The sequence below is a fragment of the Sus scrofa genome, chromosome 15 (genome assembly GCF_054392235.1).
Source record: "Sus scrofa isolate SSC_HxYL_T2T_F1_AM1 chromosome 15, Sscrofa_HxYL_maternal_Yorkshire_Landrace_v2.0, whole genome shotgun sequence".
Taxonomy (NCBI): Eukaryota; Metazoa; Chordata; class Mammalia; order Artiodactyla; family Suidae; genus Sus; species Sus scrofa.
The window spans coordinates 21561424-21586060 of NC_139397.1; the positions used below are offsets into that span (position 1 = coordinate 21561424).

The following is a 24637-nucleotide window of genomic DNA, read 5'->3' on the forward strand; positions in this document are numbered from 1 at the left end:
CATATAAAAGTTGTGTGTGTGTGTGTGTGTGTGTGTGTATTCATGTTCATTGGAAATGAGGAATTGAAACTCAGGAAGTCAGGGCTAGAGATAGAAATTTGAAAATCATGCAAATATATTCAGATAGTATTTAATATCCTGGGACTATGACACGTACACTTGAAGTGTATTTATTGAAACAGTAGAAAGCTGAGGCCAGGGCTTCTAGCGAGTAAGGAGAAAAATCAAATTTGCTAAAAGAAAAAAAGATTAAGACACAGAAAAAATATTAAATATACAGAAGGCAAAGAAATCAAGCTTCAGAAGTAGAGAATGGTCAACTGAACCACAAGATTCAAATAACTGCAACTGAAAGAATGCTGAGTAAATACACTGGACTTGGTAGTTAGGAATTTACCAGTGACCCTCAGCTTAGAATGTTGGCCTTTTAGAGAATAAATACATATCTCCTCCCAACCATAACTTTACCAATGGTTGAAGTTGCTTATTAATGGAGCATCTCTTTCTCTCCACGTAAGTCCTACTGATCAAGATCAAGCTCTTGGCTGACCTTCCTCTCTAGCCATCCCAACCTATGGTACTATCTTTCTCCAGTGAACTCTTAAAGAACAAATCAGTGAACCTGGCTGTAGATGCTGTAGTGTGCTGTTACTTAATGTGTTGTCTTTTCCAATTTCTATTGTAAACTCTGAGGACAGCGGTGTTTTAGGTTACAACATTGCCTATGAGAGTGCCTTAAAAGTAATAGGATCTCAACAAATGTTTTTATTAATGAGTGAATATGAAATTATTTAATAGCAGATACAGTCAAAGTAGAACAGACGTTGGAATAGATAATTTTTTTGTCCTTTTAGGGCCACACCCAAGGCATATGGAAGTTCCCAGGCTAGGGGTTGAATTGGAGCTTCAGCTGTCAGGCCTATGCCACAGCCACAGCAATGACAGATCCTTAACCCACTGAGCGAGGCCAAGGATGGCAGCCACATCCTCATGGATACTAGTCGGGTTCCTTACCACTGAGCAACAATGGAAACTCCTGGAATAAATAAATTTTAAACAGGTTAATCATATTTTCCAATAAAAAAAAAGTGTTGTTATTAACTGGAATAAGTTGTTGAGGGAAGAAAAAGAAAATGTCTCTAATACTTTTCTCTGAATAGTCAACACACAAATTTCATTCCTAACTAGAATAAAGGAAAAGGTCTTTGAATTTTCTACTCAAGTCTACAAATATATTAAATAGTAGGGTTTAACCAAGTTCATATCAATAGCTAGAGTCATCTTTTAGAATCTAAAATATCTCCTTCCAAGTATATTCTACTGAGTTTAAAGCTGCAAGAAATAGTGGGAAGGGCTTAGTTGAATTGAATCACAGAATTCTAAATTTGAACGTTATTATACTACAGAACAATTCCTTGACTGTAATTTGACGTTTGAGGAAACTGTAATAAAAATGCCACATAGTTAACTGATAGCAGATTTGGGAATAAAAGCTAGATCACTGTAACTATCTATTAGCTTAAGAAGGTTTTTCCCACTCTTAAGAGCTAATCCTGCTAGAAACTATGTCATCATCTTTGACTTTACATACTTTACCTAATTAAAGAATTTGTCAATTCTACTATCATAAATACCATATGTCACTTTTATTTACCCACTCATTTTTTTCACTATCTTAATTTAAATTTTCATCTTCACTGTAGTTATTACATGCCTATTTAACTGGGCTCCCTGTTTTCAATCTGTAATTTCTTCAATCCATTCTTTTTTTTTCTAACACTTAGGGCAGACAGATAATGGTAACTCATTCCCTACTCCACTTTATCCTCAGCCTTGCATGGCTCTCTGGTGCTTTCAGAATGAGTCAGCATTTCAATTGAATTGGCACCTTCCCTGCTGTAACCCCATCTTGCCTTTATTATCACCTCCCAGAATCTGAAAGACTGCTGACCCTTTATACTCCTTTGCCCTTGCTCATGGTTTCCCTTCAACCTAGAAAACAACTCATTCTTTCTTAGCATAACAGAATCCTATATATTCTTAAGGGCCGTCTCCACCAGGAAGCCATTTCACAGTCTCCCAATCAAGATTAACCACTCATTCTTTTAAGGGTCATTCTCCCTCATATTATACCTAGTCGCCTGCAGGTACATTTCTCCCAACTAGTTGTAAGCTACTTGAGGGCAGGAAGGATATTGAATTTTGGTCACTTTCTCATCCTAGATCCTAGCATAGTCCTAAATCAGAAAGAGTTTTTGAAGAAATGAGAACATGAGTGAGAGATAAACAACACTGGGACTTTCATATTTCCAGGTGGACATATTTTTGACACCTGACCTAAAATATTGATGAAATAATCAGACATTTTTATCTCCCATTTTCCAATCCCTCAAATGAGAAAGACTCAGTTACATCAAACGTCTGGTCTATAACCTTCATAGCCTCCTCTATTTGGTCAGTCCATAGTCTTCCTATAACCCTTTTCTTGTGATCCAAATTCCCCTCTTAGACTCTTTAATTATTCCTGAGAACTTAAAAGTATTGAGGGCTGTTCATTTCATACCAACAGTGTTCCATTCTTATCAGACCAAATCCCTTGTTAATATTGAAAAAAAAGAATCACACTTGTACCAACCTCTGAATCTCTGCCCATGCTATCTCTTGAAATTCTAATCTCCCACTCCCTTTCCTCCTGTTATCCAAATTCTAACCACCTTTCTGTTCTTCAAGGCCCGCCCCATCTCCCATTTCCTTCTTGTGGTTATCCTTGAACACCCCAAACCACATCTATCTCTTCCTTCTCTAAAATCCCATAGCCCTCAGGTGCACACCCATAATTTTAGTATATTGAATTGTTCCTCTTTATATTGTTTACACATATTTAACCTAGTTAATTTCATGGAGACAAGCAATTTCTTGAGCTATAAAACGGGGATAGACTAACTAATATGTACCTATGTTAAGGCATTTAATAAATAATGTGTATATTGGCCTTAGTACATGCCCCCCAAATATTTGCTTTAATAAAAAGACTATTCTCTGTCTGCTTCAAAGTCCCCAATACAGCAGTGAACACACATAGTACTCATTATGACTGGTAAAATGAATGAATGAATATTAGGTGAGGAGGAAATGGACACTGAGAAAGGAAGTCACAATAAGCAAAAACACTCCCTGTGAAGATTAAATTCAGTATCTTCAGAGAGTAAAATCAGGATTTAAATCCCTGAGATCAGCTTGCTAAGGGCAAAGTAAAACAGAGTATCACTACATTTTTTTTACAACAAAGTTACAATAGCAGCACAGCAAAATTGATACACAACAACAGGAAGCATTGCAAACTCTGATTCATACAATAACTTTCTACATTACACTTAATGTTTCTACATTGATTTTAATATTTAAAAAAATGAAAAATAAGTATGCCTTAACACATAACACACAAAGAAGGCTTTTTCCAAAGAACCTTGCATCTTCCAGATATTAATCAGATTTAAATTCAGGATGAAATTATTATGTAGAATTTTTAAGAGTGCGTTTTTTAAATCCCAGAAGATTAGAGAAATGGAAAAACTTGGGCGCATTTATAAACATGAGTTTGTGTGCATGCTCGTAGTAGCAAGGATCTGCGTTAGGTGCATGATGATCATTAGCACTAGTGCAGTTCCACGTGCATCTCAAGACCTAAATAGGCCCCTGATGTTTTCCTTTTTGAATGTGTGAAAGTTATATTTACTCAGACAATCTAGTACTCTAGTTTTAACAGGCTATTAATAACCTGCATCTTTGCTTCCTTTTCTGGGAAGAGGAAAGCACCTTCCATAGGTGCTAGGAACTAGGCAAAGCCAATTTAGGGCTCAGTTCTTAATATGATATAACGTAAGAAAATTACAGTCCAAGAACTAACTCTGTTGATTCTAGGAGTCATTAAACATGCTTCCAGTATTTTAAGAATATACATAAATGCTTCTACATGCATGAGACAAAAGTTGTTTTGAGATGCTCCAGAATCTAGTCAGATAAACTACATTTGAATTTTGTCTCTACCAATTCCTAGTTACATGAACTTGAGTTTATAATCGGCCTTCACTTCTACATCAGTAAAGTGGAAATAATGATTCCCTGTGTACAGAGCCTCATTACAGTGGTTAAACGGTATATCATTGTTAAAGTACCAAGTCCAATGCCTTCACATACTTGATACCCTCTCTTGGTTATTTTTTCTGGTTTGTTTGCGTTTATAAGTAAGTTTAAACCATTTTTATTCATTACAAAATAAATGTATTCTGAACTACTTCTTTCCTTCATGCTGGTTCCTCATTACCCTCTCTAGAATAAAAAAAAAAAAATACGATATTTAACAAATTTTTAATGGAAAAAATAACCAGTTGATTTTGAGAGCCTTGGCCAATTAAATTTCTTTGGAAAGTTAGTCTTGGAAAACTCCCCAGACAGGTTGTAGGATAAATTTGTTTTCATGACTATCAACAACATTAAAGTAGGAAGATTAAGAAGGAATAGTTTATTTTCTATCTCACTTCATCTTTATCAAGCATCTTTTTTTAAAAATATAGAAGAGGACTTAGTATTTGTAATGTTTGTGTAAAGGATGTTGAAAGCTGTCAAAGATTTTTTCCTTCACTTGTTCACTGACTAGCATCAGAAATCATATCTTTTTTTCCCTTTCTGTCCTGGATAACAATCACATAAATAAACAATATTTATCACTTGTTAGCAACCACTAACATACATCACTCATTCTTTTCAGAGTATTTGGTGTTGGTTTTGTTTTTGGGTTGTTTTTTTGCCACACTCAAAGCATTCCAAAATTCCTAGGCTAAGGATCAAACTCATGCCATAGGAGTGACGTGAGCCACAGCAGTGACAACCCCAGATCCTTAACCCACTGAGCCACCAGGAACTTCCAGAGTATTTGTTGTGTGCAAAATTTGAACTAAGGTTCAAGAAAGAAACAAAGGAAATAGAAGATATAGTTCCTGTCTTTAAGGAATGCAAAACCTCATGATGCCATTAAGAAAGACAAACGTCACAGTGACATGAAGGCAAAATTTACAAATAAGTGTAGCCTCGTTAACTATTTATATCAAAAGTCAATTAGGGAGATCCTGCCAAGTGCAAGGCATTTTGGTAGGCATAATGAAAGATACAGTGAATACTCACTGTCATTAATAACTTATATTCAATTGGGTAAATAAGACAATGGTAGATGAATAAGAAATGTATGTAAAATATTTAGCACAATGTTAGGCATAATACATGTTCAATCATTGCTATCTATTATTATCATTAAATATAATAATATATGGATTAGGATGTTTTATTTGAAATACAGAAAGCTATGTAGGTTCAGGTGAGAAGTTTTCAGTATTGCACAGGGTTTCTAATGGCATGTAGGGTCAAATATTCAAGACATGAAAATAGGGAGGTGAGTTAAGTGGCTCCAAAGTTCAGGGAAGTTTTTCTCCTGGACAAAGACTTGTTGAACATGGCTCTGTGCAAAAGAGAGAAAGAAGAAAGGGTTGAAACCGTGAAACAAGACCAGGTGAAGGAGGAAGTAAGTAAGTTATCAGATGAGTGGAGTGGGAACGAATAGCTTTAGATAGTAGCCTTGACTGTGGGCAGAGACACATGTTTTTTTAGCAGTAAGCTCAAAAAAAAGAAGAGAAATGATTGTAGAGAGATTTGGGCTGAATTTTAGGTAGTTGATGGAATTCACATCATCGAAGTTGCACTCTTTGAAGTAAGTAGGAAAAGAGGTCATTAGTTGACAGTACAGGAATGGGAATAGGGTTGGAATTTTCAGGAATGGAAATTTAGAGTAATTGCTGGGGACAGTGTATGGAGATGCAGTTAACATCAGGAAAGAATATCCTATTTTGATAGCATAGGTGGAAGCAAGTCTATGTAATTATTTAAGTTTTTTAAGGCATTTTTCATACTCTAGGAGGAGGGAAAATAAGCTTGATTTTAGTTTGGCAGGACAAGAATGATACAAGAACAAGGGGCAAGGATAGACGTGAGTTCAAACTTCACGGTGAACTGAAGTTAGTAACATCGGAATAGGTGTAATGAACTGACGGACTCATGTAATGGTTAGGGTCTGATTATCACAATGGAAGGACCTGTTTCAGGGGATGAGGAACTGAATGAGGGGGTAGGGTATCAGACTGAAATCAGAGAGTGAAAGTTCCAAGTTCCAGTCAAAAAGATGGAATTGTCCCAGGGTTAGCCGTACCAAGGGGGTGGCTGGCCATCCATGTTGCTTGGCCAGGGAAAGTCAGAGCACCATGCAGCAGAGATTCTGCATGGACTTGCTTTTGAGTAATGAAGTTCCTCAGAATGACAGTAATGGCCATCCAGGGGTAAACATTTTCATGGGACAAGTGACATTTTCCTTGAGCTGTATAGGTTGTGTCCTAAAACATGATGGTGAAAATGGATGACTTAGATCTGAAAAAATTACAGCTACAGATTGGAGGCTTTTTGAGGGTCAAGGTTAAGTTTGCTCTTCTCCATCTTTTTTTACAGTAGGTGCAGTGTTTATACAGCCTTGATGATGGATAAACAGGTTGCTTGTTGAATTAAAGGATAAATTAATAAACAAATAAATGATGAACAAGTTAATAAAACAGGCATCCTAATTGAAATGGTAGCATGAATTAAGGAGCATGCTGACCCATCTGTGTGTTGCTTGGTGTGTTAAGACAGATGAAGGCAGGAATGGCTCTGCTGGAAAGGCCTGTGAAGGATGGAACATTATCAAGAGACGGCACAGTTTCATTTAATCTGAAGAAGTGGAATGCATGTAGGAGGACATCATTAAGCATGTGGGGGGGTAAACAAGTAATATGTGAAATGGAAAAGCAAAATGAACCGTGAATCAAGTTTCTCTTGCCCCTAGTCCTAAATTAAGCTTAAGATGCTTTTTTTATTTACTGAAACTATAATAGTTAGTACAAATTCTCCTTTGTAAGATGCTTCATAAAGTTATATTGTATCAAATGCCTTTCCCAACACGATTAAGTTAATAAATGTCAAAATTAGTAAAATACAAACCCTAAATATTAAATAGAAATTTTATTTTATCTCTTTTCTTTTTATGGCCTAACCTGCGGCATATGGAAGTTCCCGGGCTAGGCGGCGAATTGCAGCTGCAGCTGCAGGCCTATGGCACAGCCAAGGCAACACAGGGTCTGAGCCGCATCTCCAGCCTATGCCACAGCTTGCAGCAATGCCAGATCCTTAACCCACTGAGCAAGGCTAGGAATTGAACCCACATCCTCAAGGACCCTATGTTGGTGCTCCCATATAGGGAACTTTTAAATAAGCATCTCGAGTGGAGCATTTGAAGAACTTTCATGATGTTCTCCATATATTCCACTATATTAACATGTTAGTCACTCAGGCAAAATATGAAACAAGTGCATAGGCTTCGGAAGAACAGGGACATGAAAAGAAAAATGGAGAGAAAAACTTTAAAATGTAATATTTTACTTATATTGATGTTGACATTTGTCTTGCCTTCCCCCTACTAATTTTATTGGGATATAATGTTGTTGTTATGGTTTAGAACTACTTATAATGTCAGCATCCAGGGCCTGTTCAGATTATTTTCAATCAGTTAGATATGATGAAAAACTAAAAAGGTAGAGTTGTTTCTTTCTTTCTTGTTCTCTCTCTGTATTGACTCATTACGATATAGTGGAAAGAATCATGGGTTAAGAGTCAGGATATAGGAATTCTCCATCTGGCCGTTCCAGAAATTATTGGTGTAACTTTGTGTGAGTCATTAGCTTTACTGCACCTTAGCTGTATAATCTGTTAAATGAGGATATTAGACTAGAAATCTTGGGCTCTATCCACCCTATCCTTCCTTCTAATGAGATTTTACTGGGAAGTATGAAAAAAGAAAATAGAAAGTTGTCATGGGAGGAGGAGGTTCTCAGGAGTCCTGCCTCATGGTCCTAGACCCAAAGCTGGGGTCCTGGGTGTGTGACCTGCAGTTGGAAGGGCCTCGCCCTTGCTTTGATGTTCTACTGCTGCCCTTTTGCACTGGGCCCCACAAATGATGTAGCTAGTCCTGCTTATACCTCAACAAAATGTATTAAGATAATCTCTGAGGATAAGCCAGGATGGGAAGGGGTGGGATCAGGGGTTCATGCCACATAGACAGACCAGTTCTGTCTTCCATGGTGTCTCTGAAGGATCCTTCCATGGTATGTCTAAAACTGGTGAATCCCAGGTAAAGATCTAGACCTGGACTGAAAATCCTGTTTGAGCCAGAAACACCATGGTACAGGGAGGAACTCCCCTAAATTGATGACAGGTTAGGCCTTTTTCAGCACAAATTCTATGTGTCATATCATTAGCACAGAAGAAAGTGGAGAAAAGAGTAATAAAGGTTTTGTACCTTTATTATCTTCTTGGTTTAATAATCTTCAATTCCTCTTATTACTCTTATATGGAGTTAAAATTTCAACTTTTGAATTAGCTAGGTTTCTTCTTTGGGTAATGAAGACACAGGCATTCTGTCATAAGGTATTTCCCAGCAAGGGTTGAGTTGGATGTACAATGTTAATCAGTTGTGCAAGATCGGGTTTATCAGATAATTCAATTAGTACCTAAATCCTTAACAAGGAGAGAGTCCTGCTGTTATAAAGAATGCCACTTTCTTTGTATGTCTAGTATGAGTCAAATTTTCATATGTTGGAAGAGTTTTGTCTTCCAGTCAGATCTGTCATTGGAAATTATCATTTAAAATTTTTAAATTTAATTTCAGACAGTGAGTTTTTAAAAAGAAAGCAGGGAAAGATATAGGTTCTGAGGAGAGAAAACAGAAATAGCCCAGAGCAGGTTAGACAGGGTCCAACCAAGAAAAGCCTGTCACTTCTTGGCTAATGAATGTCATGGTTTTATAAGCTTTGTTTGCAATTAGGATCAGCTATCACCACTTCACAGCAAGAGTTCCCCCAAGAACTAACTGGTATCCCAAACTTCTTGAGTGGCTCCTTCATTCATTCACCAAATATTTAATAAGCACTGTTTTCCTTGTGATGTTGTCTGTGGTTTCCAGGCACCTCCAAAATATTTTTTCATAATCTGTGTATGTGGGTCCTCCATAAGAAAGCCATGCTGCTTTGAGTTTTTAATTGAAAAGGATTCAGATAGGAGTTCCCATCATGGCACAGTGGAAAGGAATCTAAGAACCTGAGGATGTGGGTTCTATCCCTGCCCTTGCTCAGTGGGTTAAGGATCCGGCATTGCCCTGAGTTATGGTGTAGGTCACAGATGCGGCTCAGATCCTGTGTTGCTGTGGCTGTGGCATAGGCCGGCAGCTGTAGCTCCGATTTGACCCCTAGCCTGGGAACCTCCATATGCCACTGGTGTGGCCCTCAAAAGACCCACCAAAAAAAAAAAAAAAAAAAAGAATGCAAATAAAATTCTCTAAGCCTAGCCAATGAATAAAAAATAAATTGATTAGGGCAAATAATTAATTGAAATTATGGAATTCAGAAACTTTGAGGAATTCCCCAGAAAGCATATCCTGGCCCATTTTTATAGATGAAGATATTGAGATTAACGAATGTAAGTAGCTGAGTTGAAATGAGTAGTCTAATAACTTTGAACCTTATCTAATCAATTATTGAGCATGAATCTGTGTGCCAGGCACCGACCTAGGCAATAGTGATTCAGAGCTGATTTGACCCTCCATGCCTCTATCAGCTATTGAGTATGTAAATGAAAGATTAAAATGGGATGTGATAAATTCAGCGATTAAGCTATGCAAATGTTCTGTAGAAGAAGGGCATGAATTCAGGTTGAGATCATCAGGAAGGGTCCCTGACATGGAAAGAATTCTATGCTGTTTCCCAAAACCCCGTTCCTGGATGCCTTATTTACCTAGGGGAGGTGGAGAGCTGGATTCCTAGAGTACTGAGTTAAACTGGACATGAACCAGCATCCCCTGAAGGGATTATTAAAATGCAGATTGCTGATTCTGTCTGTCTGGGGTGGGCCCTAAGAATTCACATTTTGAACAAGTTCCCAGGTAATATTGATGCTGCTGGCCTGGAGACCACATTTTAAAGATCACCGTTCCAGGGCATCCTTAAGCGTCACATGTCTCTACAAAGAGCATATGAAAGAGCATTGAATTACTGGGCAAAAATACCTTACTTCATAAACCCCTCTAAAATAAAATCATCTGAGTCTTTCCAGTAATATGACAACTCCACAATTTTAGATTTGAGAGTTATATGAAAGGTAAACACGTATGATCTAATTGGGGGATTTTTTTGTTTGTTTTAAAGGCTTGGTCTTTGTACCAATACATAGCCATCAAAACTGTCAAAGGGTCAGTAGTCTCTAAATCCCGATATTCACAATCCCCTAATAAACAAAATCTCACTTTAAACTTAGACTCTGTCCCTGACTGGGCTGCTTGGTACTGTTTGGGGAGATATTTGATCCTGCAGAGTACCTCACAGCCCCTTTTGCAACTTTCTCTCCTGAAGCTTTTACACACAGGGAACTATCCCTGGCATCTGCACATGCATGCCCAGGAGAAAGCCATGTCAGCGCAGGCTTGGAGAGACCAGCCCATATGATGTACTAATTCCCAAGAAGAGAAGAAAACTTTGTGGCTTTTTGAAGAGCCTTTCTTGGCTTTACACACACCTCTGTAGCAGTCAGAGGCTCCTCTGGGTTCCCATGTGGCTGTGTAATGAGAAAAAAAAAATCATCTGCCCTCATAGTTGTTTTTAGATATTTGATGCCAATATGTATTTTGTAAGCCTTCTGCAGAAAGGCACACATGCACTTTTAATGATAAAATGCTTATATGACATTAATTAGTCAACTTTAAACAAAATAGCCATGAGAATTTACACACCTCAACAAATGCTTAATGTGAGCTTTCTTTAAAAAAATTCAATTCAGATGACTAAATTAAAAATAATTTTCTCCGTTTTCTTATTATCTAAAATGTTTGAAAAGAGACCGTTTTTTTCAAAAAGATGATGAATACATTTACCTAGATTTCAGGTCCCTTTGCCTTGACAATTGAAGTGAGTTAAGATAAATACATGATTTCTACAATATACTGAAGAAGTGTATGTGTGTGTGTGTGTGTGTGTACATATGTATCTACATCCCCTGTTATACAGTTATGTATGTATATGTCTGAGTATCACAGAATCAAAACCATTTTGTGTACGTGTCTCTATATATGAGACTCATGGAAGTAGGAAGACAGTTCTCAGTCAACTTCATCGTCCTCGCCTCATCCCCAAGCATACCCTTTGGCTCTCTCTGTAGGCACTCAATCAGCAGTTCTTAACCAAAGGGATGGATGAGTGTTTCCACTCAGATTTTACATTTACTTGCTTTGCCTCCTCTAGACGCTCCAAGATATGTTCTTTTCCAAAAGAATTATTTATTCAGTTTGGTGCTTATTAAAATGGCTTAGTGTAATATTCAAATGTATTTGTTCAATTTTTAAATGAAGATTAAAACCTTGCTGGCTACTAGACCAGTGGTAACAGAGCTTCTGTCCTTTTATATGAGCATATGTTTGTTACAAATAAAGAAAATAAATGGTGAGGGAATAAAAGTTAAGAGAAGGAAACAGAAAAGAAGGAATAAGGATCAAGGTTCCATCACAAATGAACTACTTGTCGAAGTGTTACGAATCCCTGAGGAATATCATAAAATGACTCAGTTGTGGTGGGAGTTGACTGATTTGAAGACCAATATATCTCTTTTACTTAGAGATGTGAACATGGCTTGTTTTTTATGCAATAACTTTAAAACTCAGTCCATATGGATATTTATCATTATCTATCCAATAATATCAGTATCTATGATAGACATAGGGTATTTATGAAAATACTGCAAGAGAGACCAACATATTTACAAGAAAATTGAGGCTTTTTTGACTTAAAGGGACCTAGAAATTTACCCTAACAATATTAAAAATACAATTGATTATGAGGAAACACTTTTAATTAATGAAATGCTTTTTTGGAAAGAGAAAAGTTTACCTGACCTCAGGGAAGGTTGAGATATTTGCAAGGCATTAGGGTAAATTTTAGGACTAAATGCAAAATCTCTGGAGAAGGTATGAAAAGAAATTACTTGAGGTTTCTTGTGATTTTTTTTTTTTTTTTTTTTTTTTTTGCTGTGGTTTGATCATAAATACCATGCAAATATCCTTTGTCAGTGTGTTCTGGCAATTCTTCCAAGGAAACCAAGGAGTGAAGAGAATTACAGACAAAAAAAAAAAAAAAGAAAGAATATGAAGTTGATTTTATACTAGAAAAATGCAGTAGGGAATTCTATAACTTTCTAGTAATTTTTTACTTCGTCTCTATGTTTACTACACAGCATTACAAAATCATTGTAAAAACCAAAAAATGCAAACTTCTAAGTAGAATAAAAACCTTCTCCTTCCCAACAGTTTTGAGAGGAACCAAAATTTAATGCCCATTTGTTCTAGTATTCTAACAATTAGGGTGATTCGGTGTCTAAGTGATTGAAACAGAACATAACCTAAAGTAGAAAAGGGAATTTTTCTGCTCACTGGAAGGACATGGGTACCGCTTGGTCTCAGGAACAGGTAGAAAAGTACTGCCAGGATTTGCCATTTTGTCTCTGGTTTTCTCAGTATATCTGCTTTACTCTCCTTCTTCATAAATCTCTGGATTCTACACAGGATTTGTCAATTCTTTCATCCTACATCTTATCATCTTATAGCTGTAGTCACTTGGAAAAAAAAAATCTGCCTTGGTGCTCTCTTTGGAACCAAGTCCTAAAATCATGGGGAAAGAGTTGACTGAACTCAGTTGGATTCATTGGCTACCACTGAACCAATCAACAGTTGGACCTGGAGGATGGAGGGCTAAGATTGCTTCACTTCAGGTGCAGATGAATCCACTGTAGCTAGGGGAACAAGATCATGAGACAGTGTGGCTTCTGCCTTGAGTACCATAAAATTTGGCAATAGGAACAATGGCAAACCATTCCAGGCAAAGGAGAACATTGTGGTGCTGGGCAAGAAAAGCATATGTCACTAGTATCCATAGCAATACCAGGAAGAAACACATTATATCCATGGTGGTTATACCTAGATCATAGAAGGGTAGTTTCTAACCTACTTAAATGACTCTGCGTATTGAGATTATAACTCAATAACTTAAATGATTAAGTACTCTGTCCTTCATGAAACCCTTTTTGATTACTCATCTGAGCCCTGGCAAACTCTTGAAATTATTTATGATCTCGACTACAGTTTATCATAAATTGTTCTATAGTTTCTTGTATAGTAGGTCTAAGTTCCTAGCTCAACTGTAAGTATCTTACCATATGCTTACTTTTATTATAAGACTTCTGCACCAACATTAGTGTTAAGAACATAATTTATTCCCCATTCATTCCGTAAATGATTCTTGAGTGCCCGCTAATTTCTAGGCAATATTCGAAGCTCAGGATACAAAGATGATCAAAGATGATCCTTAAAGAGAGCACATGATTTGGTATCTTTTGTTCCCATCACACTTGACATAGAAATCTAGGATGGCTAAATTTGATCTAGCAAGTGAATTGCCTCTCCAAATACCAGTAATGTATCTAGATGCAGTTTAGTTTGCCTATCCAGAAAAATCAGAATTTCCCCCCTTTTAAGCCGAAAGGCTATTAATGCAAATCCAATTGAATTTGCATTTGATTACATTTCTGATGGAAACATTCATATGCAAATGAAAATTCATGCAAAGATAGCCAGATAATTCAAATACTTGCTGAAATATCAAGATAAAATTAGGATGATATTCAGTATACATCCATCCATGTTTACTAGGTTACACTAAGGATCTTCAGGTGGGAAAATGTTTTTGAAAAACTTAAATAGTGACTAAACATTTGGCAACATTCAAATAGATCTGGATTGAGAAAGTTTTTGTTACCTTACTTTCTATGGCTACAGTGCTGAAAAAGTCAGTCCCTGGTCAAATCAGTCAAGTCGTTCAAAACAGGTTCATCTTGGACCCATATATTTTGTCCCTTTTATCTTCCCTTCCCTTTAAAACAAAAGATCATTTTTGATAGATCTGAAGTTATTTTGATGATCCAAAATGATGAACAGATAGTTTATGCAAGCTGGCAGTTCTTTCATACTCCCTAGTGACTTAATGGTGTAAGTTAAATGACACCAACACAATCACCACCAATAAGTATCCTCTGGAAAACATCCGTGGCAGTAGACTGGAGGAAAAATGATCTTTATCAGTGTCTGTCCTCTTCTAAGAAAAGATGTTGAGACTTAAGATTGTAAGAGAAGATTTAAATGAAACTTTAATATATAAAATCCTAATCCACTATTGCACATTCCAAACCCATATTTGAAGGAAGAATGCAATTGCTTTCATTAATATTAACACAAGTTGGAGTGGCAAAAGAGAAAGGTTTGAGATCACAGTATTCAGATGGTAAGCACTTAGTTTAATAGTCTACAAAGTGTAATGCTCCCCAGTTTCCTTTTATTTGATCCAATGTATTCCTTCATAGTTCCAAGTCTTTTTAGAATTCCCATGTTTCTTGCTTTGGTAAATGTCACTTAAATCCATCAAATTCAAAAAGACTGAACTTAAGGAGAATCTTAGCCTCATCCCTCCTTGGCACACCCAATCCTTTCCCAAATCTAATGATCTTACTATTTAAGTACCTCTCAAATCTAGCTACTTCTTACAGTCTCCATAACCAATTCTTTAACCTTTATCATTTGCCTGACCAATGGCAAGAGACTCCTAAGTGGCTTTCCAGAATCTCCTTTTCCCTTCCTGCAATCCCTATCACACTGTCATTTTAAAAATGCAGACTGGAGTTCTTGATGTGGTACAGTGGGTTAAGAATCCAACTGCAGTGGCATGGGTTGCTGTGGTGGTTCAGAGTCTATCTCTGGTTAAAGGATCTGGCATTGCCACAGCTGCAGCATAAGTTGCAGCTGCAAATTGGATTCAGTTCTTGGCCTGGGAACTTCCATATGCCCAGAGTGCGGCTATTAAAAAAAAAAAAAAATGCAGATAATCCCTAAATTCATCCAGTCATTCTTCTTGCTTGATACCCTTCAGTGGCCTCCTATTCCTCTTAGAAGAAAACCCAAATCTTAATAGGGCTAGCACACACTGTAGGGTTTGGTCACTGCCTTCCTCTCCACCCTTACAACATGCTGCTCCCCTTTCCATACTCTAACAGGGTCCTTTTAGATCCTATAAATGTTCCATGTTCTTTCTGGTCACCACCGCTCTACAGTAGCTTCTAAAGTTAGTTAACTTCATGCTTCTCAATTAAGGCTTTCCTGATCTCCCAGACTTCCTCCAGTTCTCAACAGGTCCCCCTGTTACTCCTATAATACCACTGTACAGCTTTCTTTCATGATGCTTATCTGAGTTTGTAAGATATATTTTTGAGAGAGTATCAGTTGTATTGATCAATCTCAAGGCTTCCTGGGGAATGAGGCTGGATTGTTTTTTGCTTATCCAAACAAGACATGATGCTCGTCACATACCAGGCATTCAGTAAATACTTGATTAATTGAAGGTTCCACTTTCTATACTCTTAGCAGTTCATAACAGTGAAAGCCAAAAATAAAAATAAAAATTGATTGGCTTGCTTGAACACCACCCTGCCACAAATTTCCTGGGAAATTAGGATGGCAAGTACTGTAATATCTTTTATGACAGAGAAGGTAAGGTAAAGAATAGTGGAATCAAGGTTAACTGCTCTCAAAAACTATGGCTCCACCATTACTTGTACTGGCAGAAGGCTCTTTTTCACTTACTTCTGGTAGAGAAAAATGTGGCCGCCATTCTCCCAACACTGTCTTGTGCACAAAAGTTTTTACTTAGGATATTTAAGCCACTACTTATTTCAGAAACGTATCTACAAATTTCAAATAGACAGTCTTGTGACAGAAGTAGCTAAAATTGATTTACAACTATTATTCGTATCATGGGAATAGAGTCATAACTATACAAGTTAAATATCATATAAAAATCACACAACAGTATAGTCACTTTCTTAATTCCGTCTGCTACTTTTTATTTTGTATCTATCAGTGTGAGTTTAATTTTATTTTCAGCAGCTTTAAAATACTGAGCTAAACACTGAAATTTTAAGGAAAGATAAACTCCCACATTCCATGATTTTTTAACAAAGTCCCATTATTATCTCTCTAGGGTTATCTTTCCTTTTGCATCTCTCTCTGACTGTATAATCCTAGTGGTCTGTGATGTTCAGAGAGTGAAGGGTTAAAAGCTTATATTTGGCAACAGGATGTATATGTGGTTAGAGGAATGTTAAGTTTAGTGGACCATAAAAAATTAAATATACCTTTCTTAAAAGGAAGTTTTATATAGACCATTAAAGTAGCTTTGAGCTCACGCTATCTCTCATGTTTTCGGATCTTGGAATGTAGTTCTTTTTTTGTTAATTTTCCCTGAAAAATACTTAAAATTTTCTTTCATTCTTTGTGACTCACACAGACTAGTGTTCCAGGAAGAGGAAAATAAAATATGCCCATGTAACTTAAAGCAAAGTGTCCTCTCCTCTTTTTTGGCATATATTATGAGAATAAGCATTCAGTCAGTCACTGGTCATCTTCAACACTTCCTACAAATCAGCTAGGTACTGGTTATCTTTTTTGCAAGTCAATGTGTCTTATGGTGATGAAGGCAGTCATGGGTTTCTAGGAAAAAGGCCTTGAGAAGACATTTCGTCTCCTTTTTACCGTTTCAGTTAAGAATGCAAATTGCACATCAGACTTTGAGGAATACTTTGCCAAAAGAAAACTGGAGGAACGAGATGGCCATGCAGTCAGCATCGAAGAGTACCTTCAGCGCAGTGACACAGCCATTATTTACCCAGAAGCCCCTGAGGAGCTGTCTCGCCTTGGCACGCCAGAGGCCAATGGGCAGGAAGAAAATGGTGAGGCTGTAATTCATTTTTAGCCACGATGCTGACCTCTGCAGCTGTTACAATTACAAATGCACTACATGCCTGGGTGTTTACCTTAAAATTTGAAGAACAGCTGCAGAGGCATGGAATTTCATGAGCAAAGATTAGAACTGTAATTTTAGGGTATTGTGAAATTTTTTTGTCAGCAAATTTGTGTCATCTGTACATCCAATAAAGAACAAGAACAATTAGAGCCTATTTCTAAGAGATAAAAATATCTAAATTGATTCCTATCTTTCCAAAATATTTCACTTTTGAGGAGAAAAAAAAAGTTTAGAAATACTGACCCTGACCTTTCCTTCTTCTTTCCGGGGACACCTGAAAAGCTCCTTCACTCTGTGAATTCCTGGGTCACATGTGACTAAAGGTTTGCTACGAACTGTCAGTCACCTAAAGAGAATTTCCTCATTTATCAGCTGTTTAAATTCTCCCCCAAACGCTCCAGTAATTAATTAATTTTCCAGCGCAGTGTGAGCTGATTCCGACAAGTCTGTGCTGGGTGTGCGAGGGGACCTGCATGCGGGGAGGCCACGTGTGATGATGGCACTCTCGTGGAGCAGATTGCAGTGATTCCTGTCACACCATCCCGGGCAGTCAGCCCATTAGCTGCCATTGATTTACTGACCTTTTGGCCCGCTTCTCTCCCTCTCGTCTCTCGGCTACAGACCTGCCACCTGGAACTCCAGATGCTTTTGCCCAACTGCTGACCTGCCCCTACTGCGACCGGGGCTACAAGCGCTTGACATCGCTGAAGGAGCACATCAAGTATCGCCACGAGAAGAATGAGGAGAACTTCTCCTGCCCTCTTTGTAGCTACACGTTTGCCTACCGCACCCAGCTCGAGCGGCATATGGTGACGCACAAGCCAGGCACAGATCAGGTGGGGGGTTGGTTTTAAGTGATTTCTTTCTATAATAACCCCTTAGAGAAACGATATTGCTTTGATTGGCAATCATTATTAATTTTTCATGGCATTTTGAAGATGCAGATCTTTTAATGGTAATAGCTTTAATTGAGGTCTAAATGATTTTTTGATGGTCTCTTCTAATATGATTTAATAGTCTTATGTTCACGATCGAATGAGTGTGTTAATTTCTAATTTAGAAATTTTATTTGCACTTTAACTTGACTTTAGTTTCATCTTTATGTTCCACAAAAAGTGAATGAAATTGTAGCATTTTAATTATACAGTATTAAACATCTCAGCAATTTTAATTCCATTTTTTACCTAGTTTTACTTAGAAATTTTTTCTCTTCATATAGGATCCAAGTCATAGTAAAAGGAGCGTGTATTTTTTCGTTGGTCACATAACATCTTCAATTACTTAGACTGTTTTTACAAGCTGCTACTAGTTTATGAAATCTAATTAAGTGTTTTAAGGAAAATCAAAAAAGCATCTAATGTGTATGCATATCTATACGAAGGAAACTGGATTAATACTAAAATGTTAGATACACAATAAAAATGATCCCTTCTTGATATGTTGCATCTTTGTTGCTAAGTCTTAAAACTGCCCTGCCTCTTTTGGCTTACTTGTGTTAAAAATAAAAACTATCTTGAACAGGTTAGCATAGCTTCTTAAATCCTTAAAATGATGGAATAGGATTCATTCATAGTGTCCCCTAAATGTTTTATCAAAACTGTTCTTTCTGTCCCCCTGGGAGCATTGACTGCAGATTGGTATTATGGTCTGCCTTAAGTCCCAACAACTAGCCCTACAAACCTGGAACCACCCTGTATAAAGCCTGATACCATATTTGTTTTTAAAATTATTGAACAGGATATTCTCTAACATTCTTATGTTTCTTTTTTATGGGCTTTATTCTCTTTGAATCAGGAAGATGAGAATAAGCAAACACGATCAAGCAATGGTGATGATACTAGATTATGGAATTTCACTCTTCTAAGAAAACAGCTTATATAAATCATTTCTATCTGATTGAACTTGTCACCTGAATATTTTTCAAAGTTCAGTTATAAAAACTATGCTTGCATAGTTACACTTATGTAACAGTTTATCTTCCTTTGCTTATGTGCATAAAAACTCCAGGAAAAAAAAAAGTGCCTAGATATTTGTCTAGCATAACTGCTTTAAATTTCACATGCAGAAGTGTGATTGTGTTGGCGCATTATGAATGGTAGCTTTGGTGTTGAAAAGTCCCCTCATTTGCTCATGGCATTTACAATTAGTAAATTAAAATGATTGTATCATATTAACAGTGGCACAACTAAAGTTTATAGTAGTCCTCTGAGGGCTGTGGGGGGAGACAAAGCAGCTGTTGCTGTTTGTTTATGCAACTCAGCAACATATGAGCGCTGGTCCCTCAATGGCGCTCGGCGGGCTGGGCTCCGCTTGATCTTTGAAGGTTGCTGCTGTTTGAACAAACCTCCCTGTGTCCCATGTAACACCATCTGTCTCACTAGGAATGTGGGAAGATTCAGCACACCCTAGCAGTTGTCATACCGTTTCTGTGCTGTCTTTTTGCAAAAGGCTTTTGTGTCATTGCTGCTTGAAAAAGGCTGGCCTCCTACCTTAAGCATCCAGAGTGGATGACTGTCTTTCTTTCCTTCTTTCTTTCTCTTTCTTTCTTTCTTTCTTTCTTTCTTTCTTTCTTTCTTTCCTTCTTTCTTTCTTTCTTTCCTTCTTTCTTTCTTTCTTCCTTCCTTCCTTCCTTCCTTCCTTCCTTCCTTTCTTTCTCTTTCCTTCCTTCCTTCCCTCCTCCTTCCTTTTCAGAATTTGAAGCCACAGTGCTTTTTTCTCCCTTATTCAAAAAAGGTCAGCTGTGTTTGATTATATCTTTGCTCCTTTTAACTTGTCTTTTCAAAAACTTTTCTTTTTCATCCCTACTCCCTAGCACACTACTAAAAAGGAAAATGACAAGTCGGTGAAGTCTCTTCTACTGGCCTATGATAAAACTGCCCAAGCAGCTCTAACCCATGATGTTGTCTTTGATGAATGAATCAAATCTTATATGCAATATCTTAGGAAAAACAGTATTTATAGTCACTACTAGCACAGTGAATGGAGTATTTAAACATGCTTATCATGTGATGAAATATTTATATTCAAGGATTTTTTTTCATTATGTGCACTTTTTCTTTTTAAAATTTGATATTGCTTCAGTATAAGATATACTTTTACATTCGTATAGAAATTTGATAAAATCAGTTACTTGTGTGGGGAGGTTTGCGGGGGAGGCTATTTAGGATTTTGAGGAAAATATTTATTTTTTTCCTTGACGAAATAGTTGCATTTCTTAGAATGTGCAGTGAACACAGAGAACCAGAAACATCTTTGCAATTATGCTTTCTCATCTCCAACAGCTCAAAGAAACATTTTGGAAAAGAGACTACAGAGATAATTCTAAAGCAAGTGTTGGATGCGCATGTGAAAGCACTTTTTTTTATTTGTTCCAATTTTATTGCCAACATTATCACTTTTATTGCAACTCCGAAAGACTGGGCAAATAAATAAACATGCACTCAAACCTTTTGGCCTGTCTGAAAATAGAGGCCTTTTAAAAATATTTGTAACAAATTTCCTTTGTTCCTCCTGCACAAAACTGATGTCAGTCTCTCTCCTTTTATAGCACCAAATGCTGACCCAAGGAGCAGGTAATCGCAAGTTCAAATGCACAGAGTGCGGCAAGGCCTTCAAATATAAACACCATCTGAAAGAACACCTGCGAATTCACAGTGGTGAGTAGCAGAGAGGCTGGTGCTCACATTTGCATTTGGTTTCATTAGGGGCATTTTTTAAAGATTGTGTAAAATTTACACAATCCTGTTTGTAGCTTTTTGGAACTACCCATTTATTTCATAAGCTGTATTTGCCTATTTTGTCTTCATGAGACTTATGGTACTGCCCACAGCTCTACTAATAAGAAGAGGAGTGCTTATACTTCTTAAAAATTGCAAATGCTTTGATTTGCTATATAAATCTAGAAGCTCCTTTTTGTCCCTATAAAAACTCTTCTGCAGATAAAATGTTTTTGACCTGAAGAAACTTAGCTTGAAAGATACCCAACCTTGAAAGAAAAATGTTGAAGAATTTTGGATAAGAGCTTTTGTATGATGTGTTCCTTGATTCCTGAGAGCTGTAGATTACAGAACAACATCTTACCACTGAGATTTCTTCTTTATAACTATTTTGATAGCTCTGCTAAGCATTTTATTACCAAATTGGATGCTATTCAAAGAACTAGTTGGACTGGTAGAATCAATGGGATCTTCACAGAGTTGATTAAAGCCATGGCTACACTTCCCTTTAAATACTGTGACATCTTTATTGTGCTATTGACCACACATTAATCTGACACTCTGTTTAAATAGGAGCCTGCCGATGGCAAGACAAGATTTGGGATCTTGGCTGAAAAAGGCACAGATAGCCCTCACCTTCCACTGCTAACATCTTGAATTATGTCCTCCCAGGGTAGATAAAGCCCAGAAACAGTTATGGCCACATAATTCTAAACTAAGCACTAGAATGTAGAGGTGCTCCATCGTGATCCTTTCTTGCCTTAGTAGACAATCTCAGTTGTTCCCCAATCAAAGAAATGTAACGTTAATATTAATTGTCATTTTAGGTGAAAAACCATACGAGTGCCCAAACTGCAAGAAACGCTTCTCCCATTCTGGTTCCTACAGTTCACACATCAGCAGCAAGAAATGTATTGGTTTAATCTCTGTAAACGGGCGAATGAGAAACAATATCAAGACGGGTTCCTCCCCTAACTCTGTTTCTTCTTCTCCTACTAATTCAGCCATTACCCAGTTGCGAAACAAGTTGGAGAATGGAAAACCACTCAGTATGTCTGAGCAAACAGGCTTACTTAAAATTAAAACAGAACCACTAGACTTCAATGACTATAAAGTTCTTATGGCCACACATGGGTTTAGTGGCACTAGTCCCTTTATGAATGGTGCACTTGGAGCCACCAGCCCTTTAGGAGTTCATCCATCTGCTCAGAGTCCAATGCAGCACTTAGGTGTAGGGATGGAAGCCCCTTTACTTGGATTTCCCACAATGAATAGTAATTTAAGTGAGGTACAAAAGGTTCTACAGATTGTGGACAACACAGTTTCCAGGCAAAAAATGGACTGCAAGACGGAAGAAATTTCAAAGTTGAAAGGTTATCACATGAAGGATCCATGCACTCAACCTGAGGAACAAGGTGTTACGTCTCCTAACATCCCACCTGTAGGTCTTCCAGTCGTGAGTCATAATGGTGCCACTAAAAGTATTATTGACTACACGTTAGAAAAAGTCAATGAAGCCAAAGCTTGCCTCCAGAGCTTGACTACTGACTCAAGGAGACAGATCAGTAATATAAAGAAAGAAAAGCTACGTACATTAATAGATTTGGTCACTGATGACAAAATGATTGAGAACCACAACATATCCACTCCATTCTCATGCCAGTTCTGTAAAGAAAGTTTTCCTGGCCCCATTCCTTTGCATCAGCATGAACGTTACCTTTGTAAGATGAATGAAGAGATTAAAGCAGTCCTGCAACCTCATGAAAACATTGTCTCCAACAAAGCCGGAGTTTTTGTTGATAATAAAGCCCTCCTCTTGTCATCTGTACTTTCTGAGAAAGGAATGACAAGCCCCATCAACCCATACAAGGACCACATGTCTGTACTTAAAGCATATTATGCTATGAACATGGAGCCCAACTCTGATGAACTGCTGAAAATTTCCATTGCTGTGGGCCTTCCTCAGGAATTTGTGAAGGAATGGTTTGAGCAACGAAAAGTCTACCAGTACTCAAATTCCAGGTCACCATCACTGGAAAGGAACTCCAAACCGTTAGTTCCCAACAGTAACCCTCCCACAAAAGACTCTTTATTACCCAGGTCTCCTGTAAAACCTATGGACTCTATCACATCACCTTCTATAGCGGAACTCCACAACAGTGTTACGAATTGTGACCCTCCTCTCAGGCTAACAAAACCTTCCCACTTTACCAATATTAAACCAGTTGAAAAATTGGACCACTCAAGGAGTAATACTCCATCTCCTTTAAATCTTTCCTCCACATCTTCTAAAAACTCCCACAGTAGTTCTTACACTCCAAACAGCTTCTCTTCCGAGGAGCTCCAGGCTGAGCCTTTGGACTTGTCATTACCAAAACAAATGAAAGAACCCAAAAGTATTATAGCCACAAAGAACAAAACAAAAGTTGGCAGCATAAATTTAGACCATAACAGTGTTTCTTCATCATCTGAAAACTCAGATGAACCTCTGAACTTGACTTTTATCAAGAAGGAGTTTTCAAATTCAAATAATCTGGACAACAAAAGCACTAACCCAGTGTTCGGCATGAACCCATTTAGTGCCAAACCTTTATACACAGCTCTCCCTCCACAAAGCGCATTTCCCCCTGCCACTTTCATGCCACCCGTCCAGACGAGCATCCCTGGGCTACGACCATACCCGGGACTGGATCAGATGAGCTTCCTACCGCACATGGCCTATACTTACCCAACTGGAGCAGCTACTTTCGCTGATATGCAGCAAAGGAGAAAGTATCAGCGGAAACAAGGATTTCAGGTAATGAGATGTGTCTTTTTGTTCTGAAAAGAGGAGATGAAAATTGTATCCTGTATGTGCATGTAGGGGAAAAAAATGTAGTGTGGTGCTTTCAGCAAAAATAGAAGAGTGTCTTTTAACTTGAGTCTAAAACTGAGTGGACTAAGTGAATAAATGGAGAAGTAGTGGAATGCTGTATCATGTAGGCATGTTTGCCTTAAAAAAGATAAAGAACTTAATATTTGTTTTTGAGATTTATTTAGATTGATCCACCTGCTTTCAGAGTTACACACTGATATGAATATTTGGTAGGACTTGCATAGATGCTAAACATTAACCTTTATAACAGTCACATATTCTTAGAGATGTTCACAAGTTGCAAAAATGCATATATAAATTTGATATGCACTTCATTTTATAGAGAATAGTTTATCTGGAAGTGTTTCAAAGATATTTTGTATATTCCACATGATTTCCTTGGTAGCTTTCAAACTAGCAAATCATTTCAGGTTTTTCAAGTACCAAAGCAGGTATGTCTTAACATCGTGGAATATAATCCTAGTTTGCAAAATAGGAGCATAAGTAGCAGTGCACCTCTGTAACAGCTGTTCCAGTATTCCAGTTTACAGTACGTCTGCCCTCTTTGTAAATGTATTTAAGCCTATTTAATCTCCTCTAATATTAATTAGTGCAAACGTAGTCTAAGAAAACTGAACTTGACTAGCAAATGGAAATGTATGTTATCATGCAAGTTTGCACTCTTTTGGATCAAGACAAAATAAATATCAAGAAATTTAATAATTTACTGATCCACATTCATTATTGCTCAGTGCTGAAGGCTGTTTTAACATAGATAGAACATTGATAAAAAGTGTTATTAATATTCCCTATTTCAAATTAGAAAATTAAATATAAAAATATTGCTTGAGGCCTTTAGTTGGTAGACATACATTTAAATAGATTGCATAATAATAACATTTTGTACCTAAATATAAAATTCAATTAAAATGGGGTTTCTACAGCTACAGATCATTTCTAAAGTTAAGCACACTGGAAAATACACACATTCT

General features: G+C 37.3%; 1 protein-coding gene across 12 annotated transcripts in view; it reads left to right on the plus strand.

The window, feature by feature from the left end:
- Nucleotides 1–24637, plus strand: part of ZEB2 (zinc finger E-box binding homeobox 2) — a 128783-nt gene that overhangs the window by 95285 nt on the left and 8861 nt on the right. For all 12 annotated transcript variants that reach the window (XM_084998883.1, XM_084998879.1, XM_084998880.1 and 9 more), the window contains 4 exons: nucleotides 16813–17001; nucleotides 17697–17911; nucleotides 20623–20731; nucleotides 21619–23588. In XM_084998883.1, coding sequence (XP_084855009.1) covers nucleotides 16813–17001; nucleotides 17697–17911; nucleotides 20623–20731; nucleotides 21619–23588 — 2483 coding nt within the window. The remainder of the gene's footprint in view (nucleotides 1–16812; nucleotides 17002–17696; nucleotides 17912–20622; nucleotides 20732–21618; nucleotides 23589–24637) is intronic.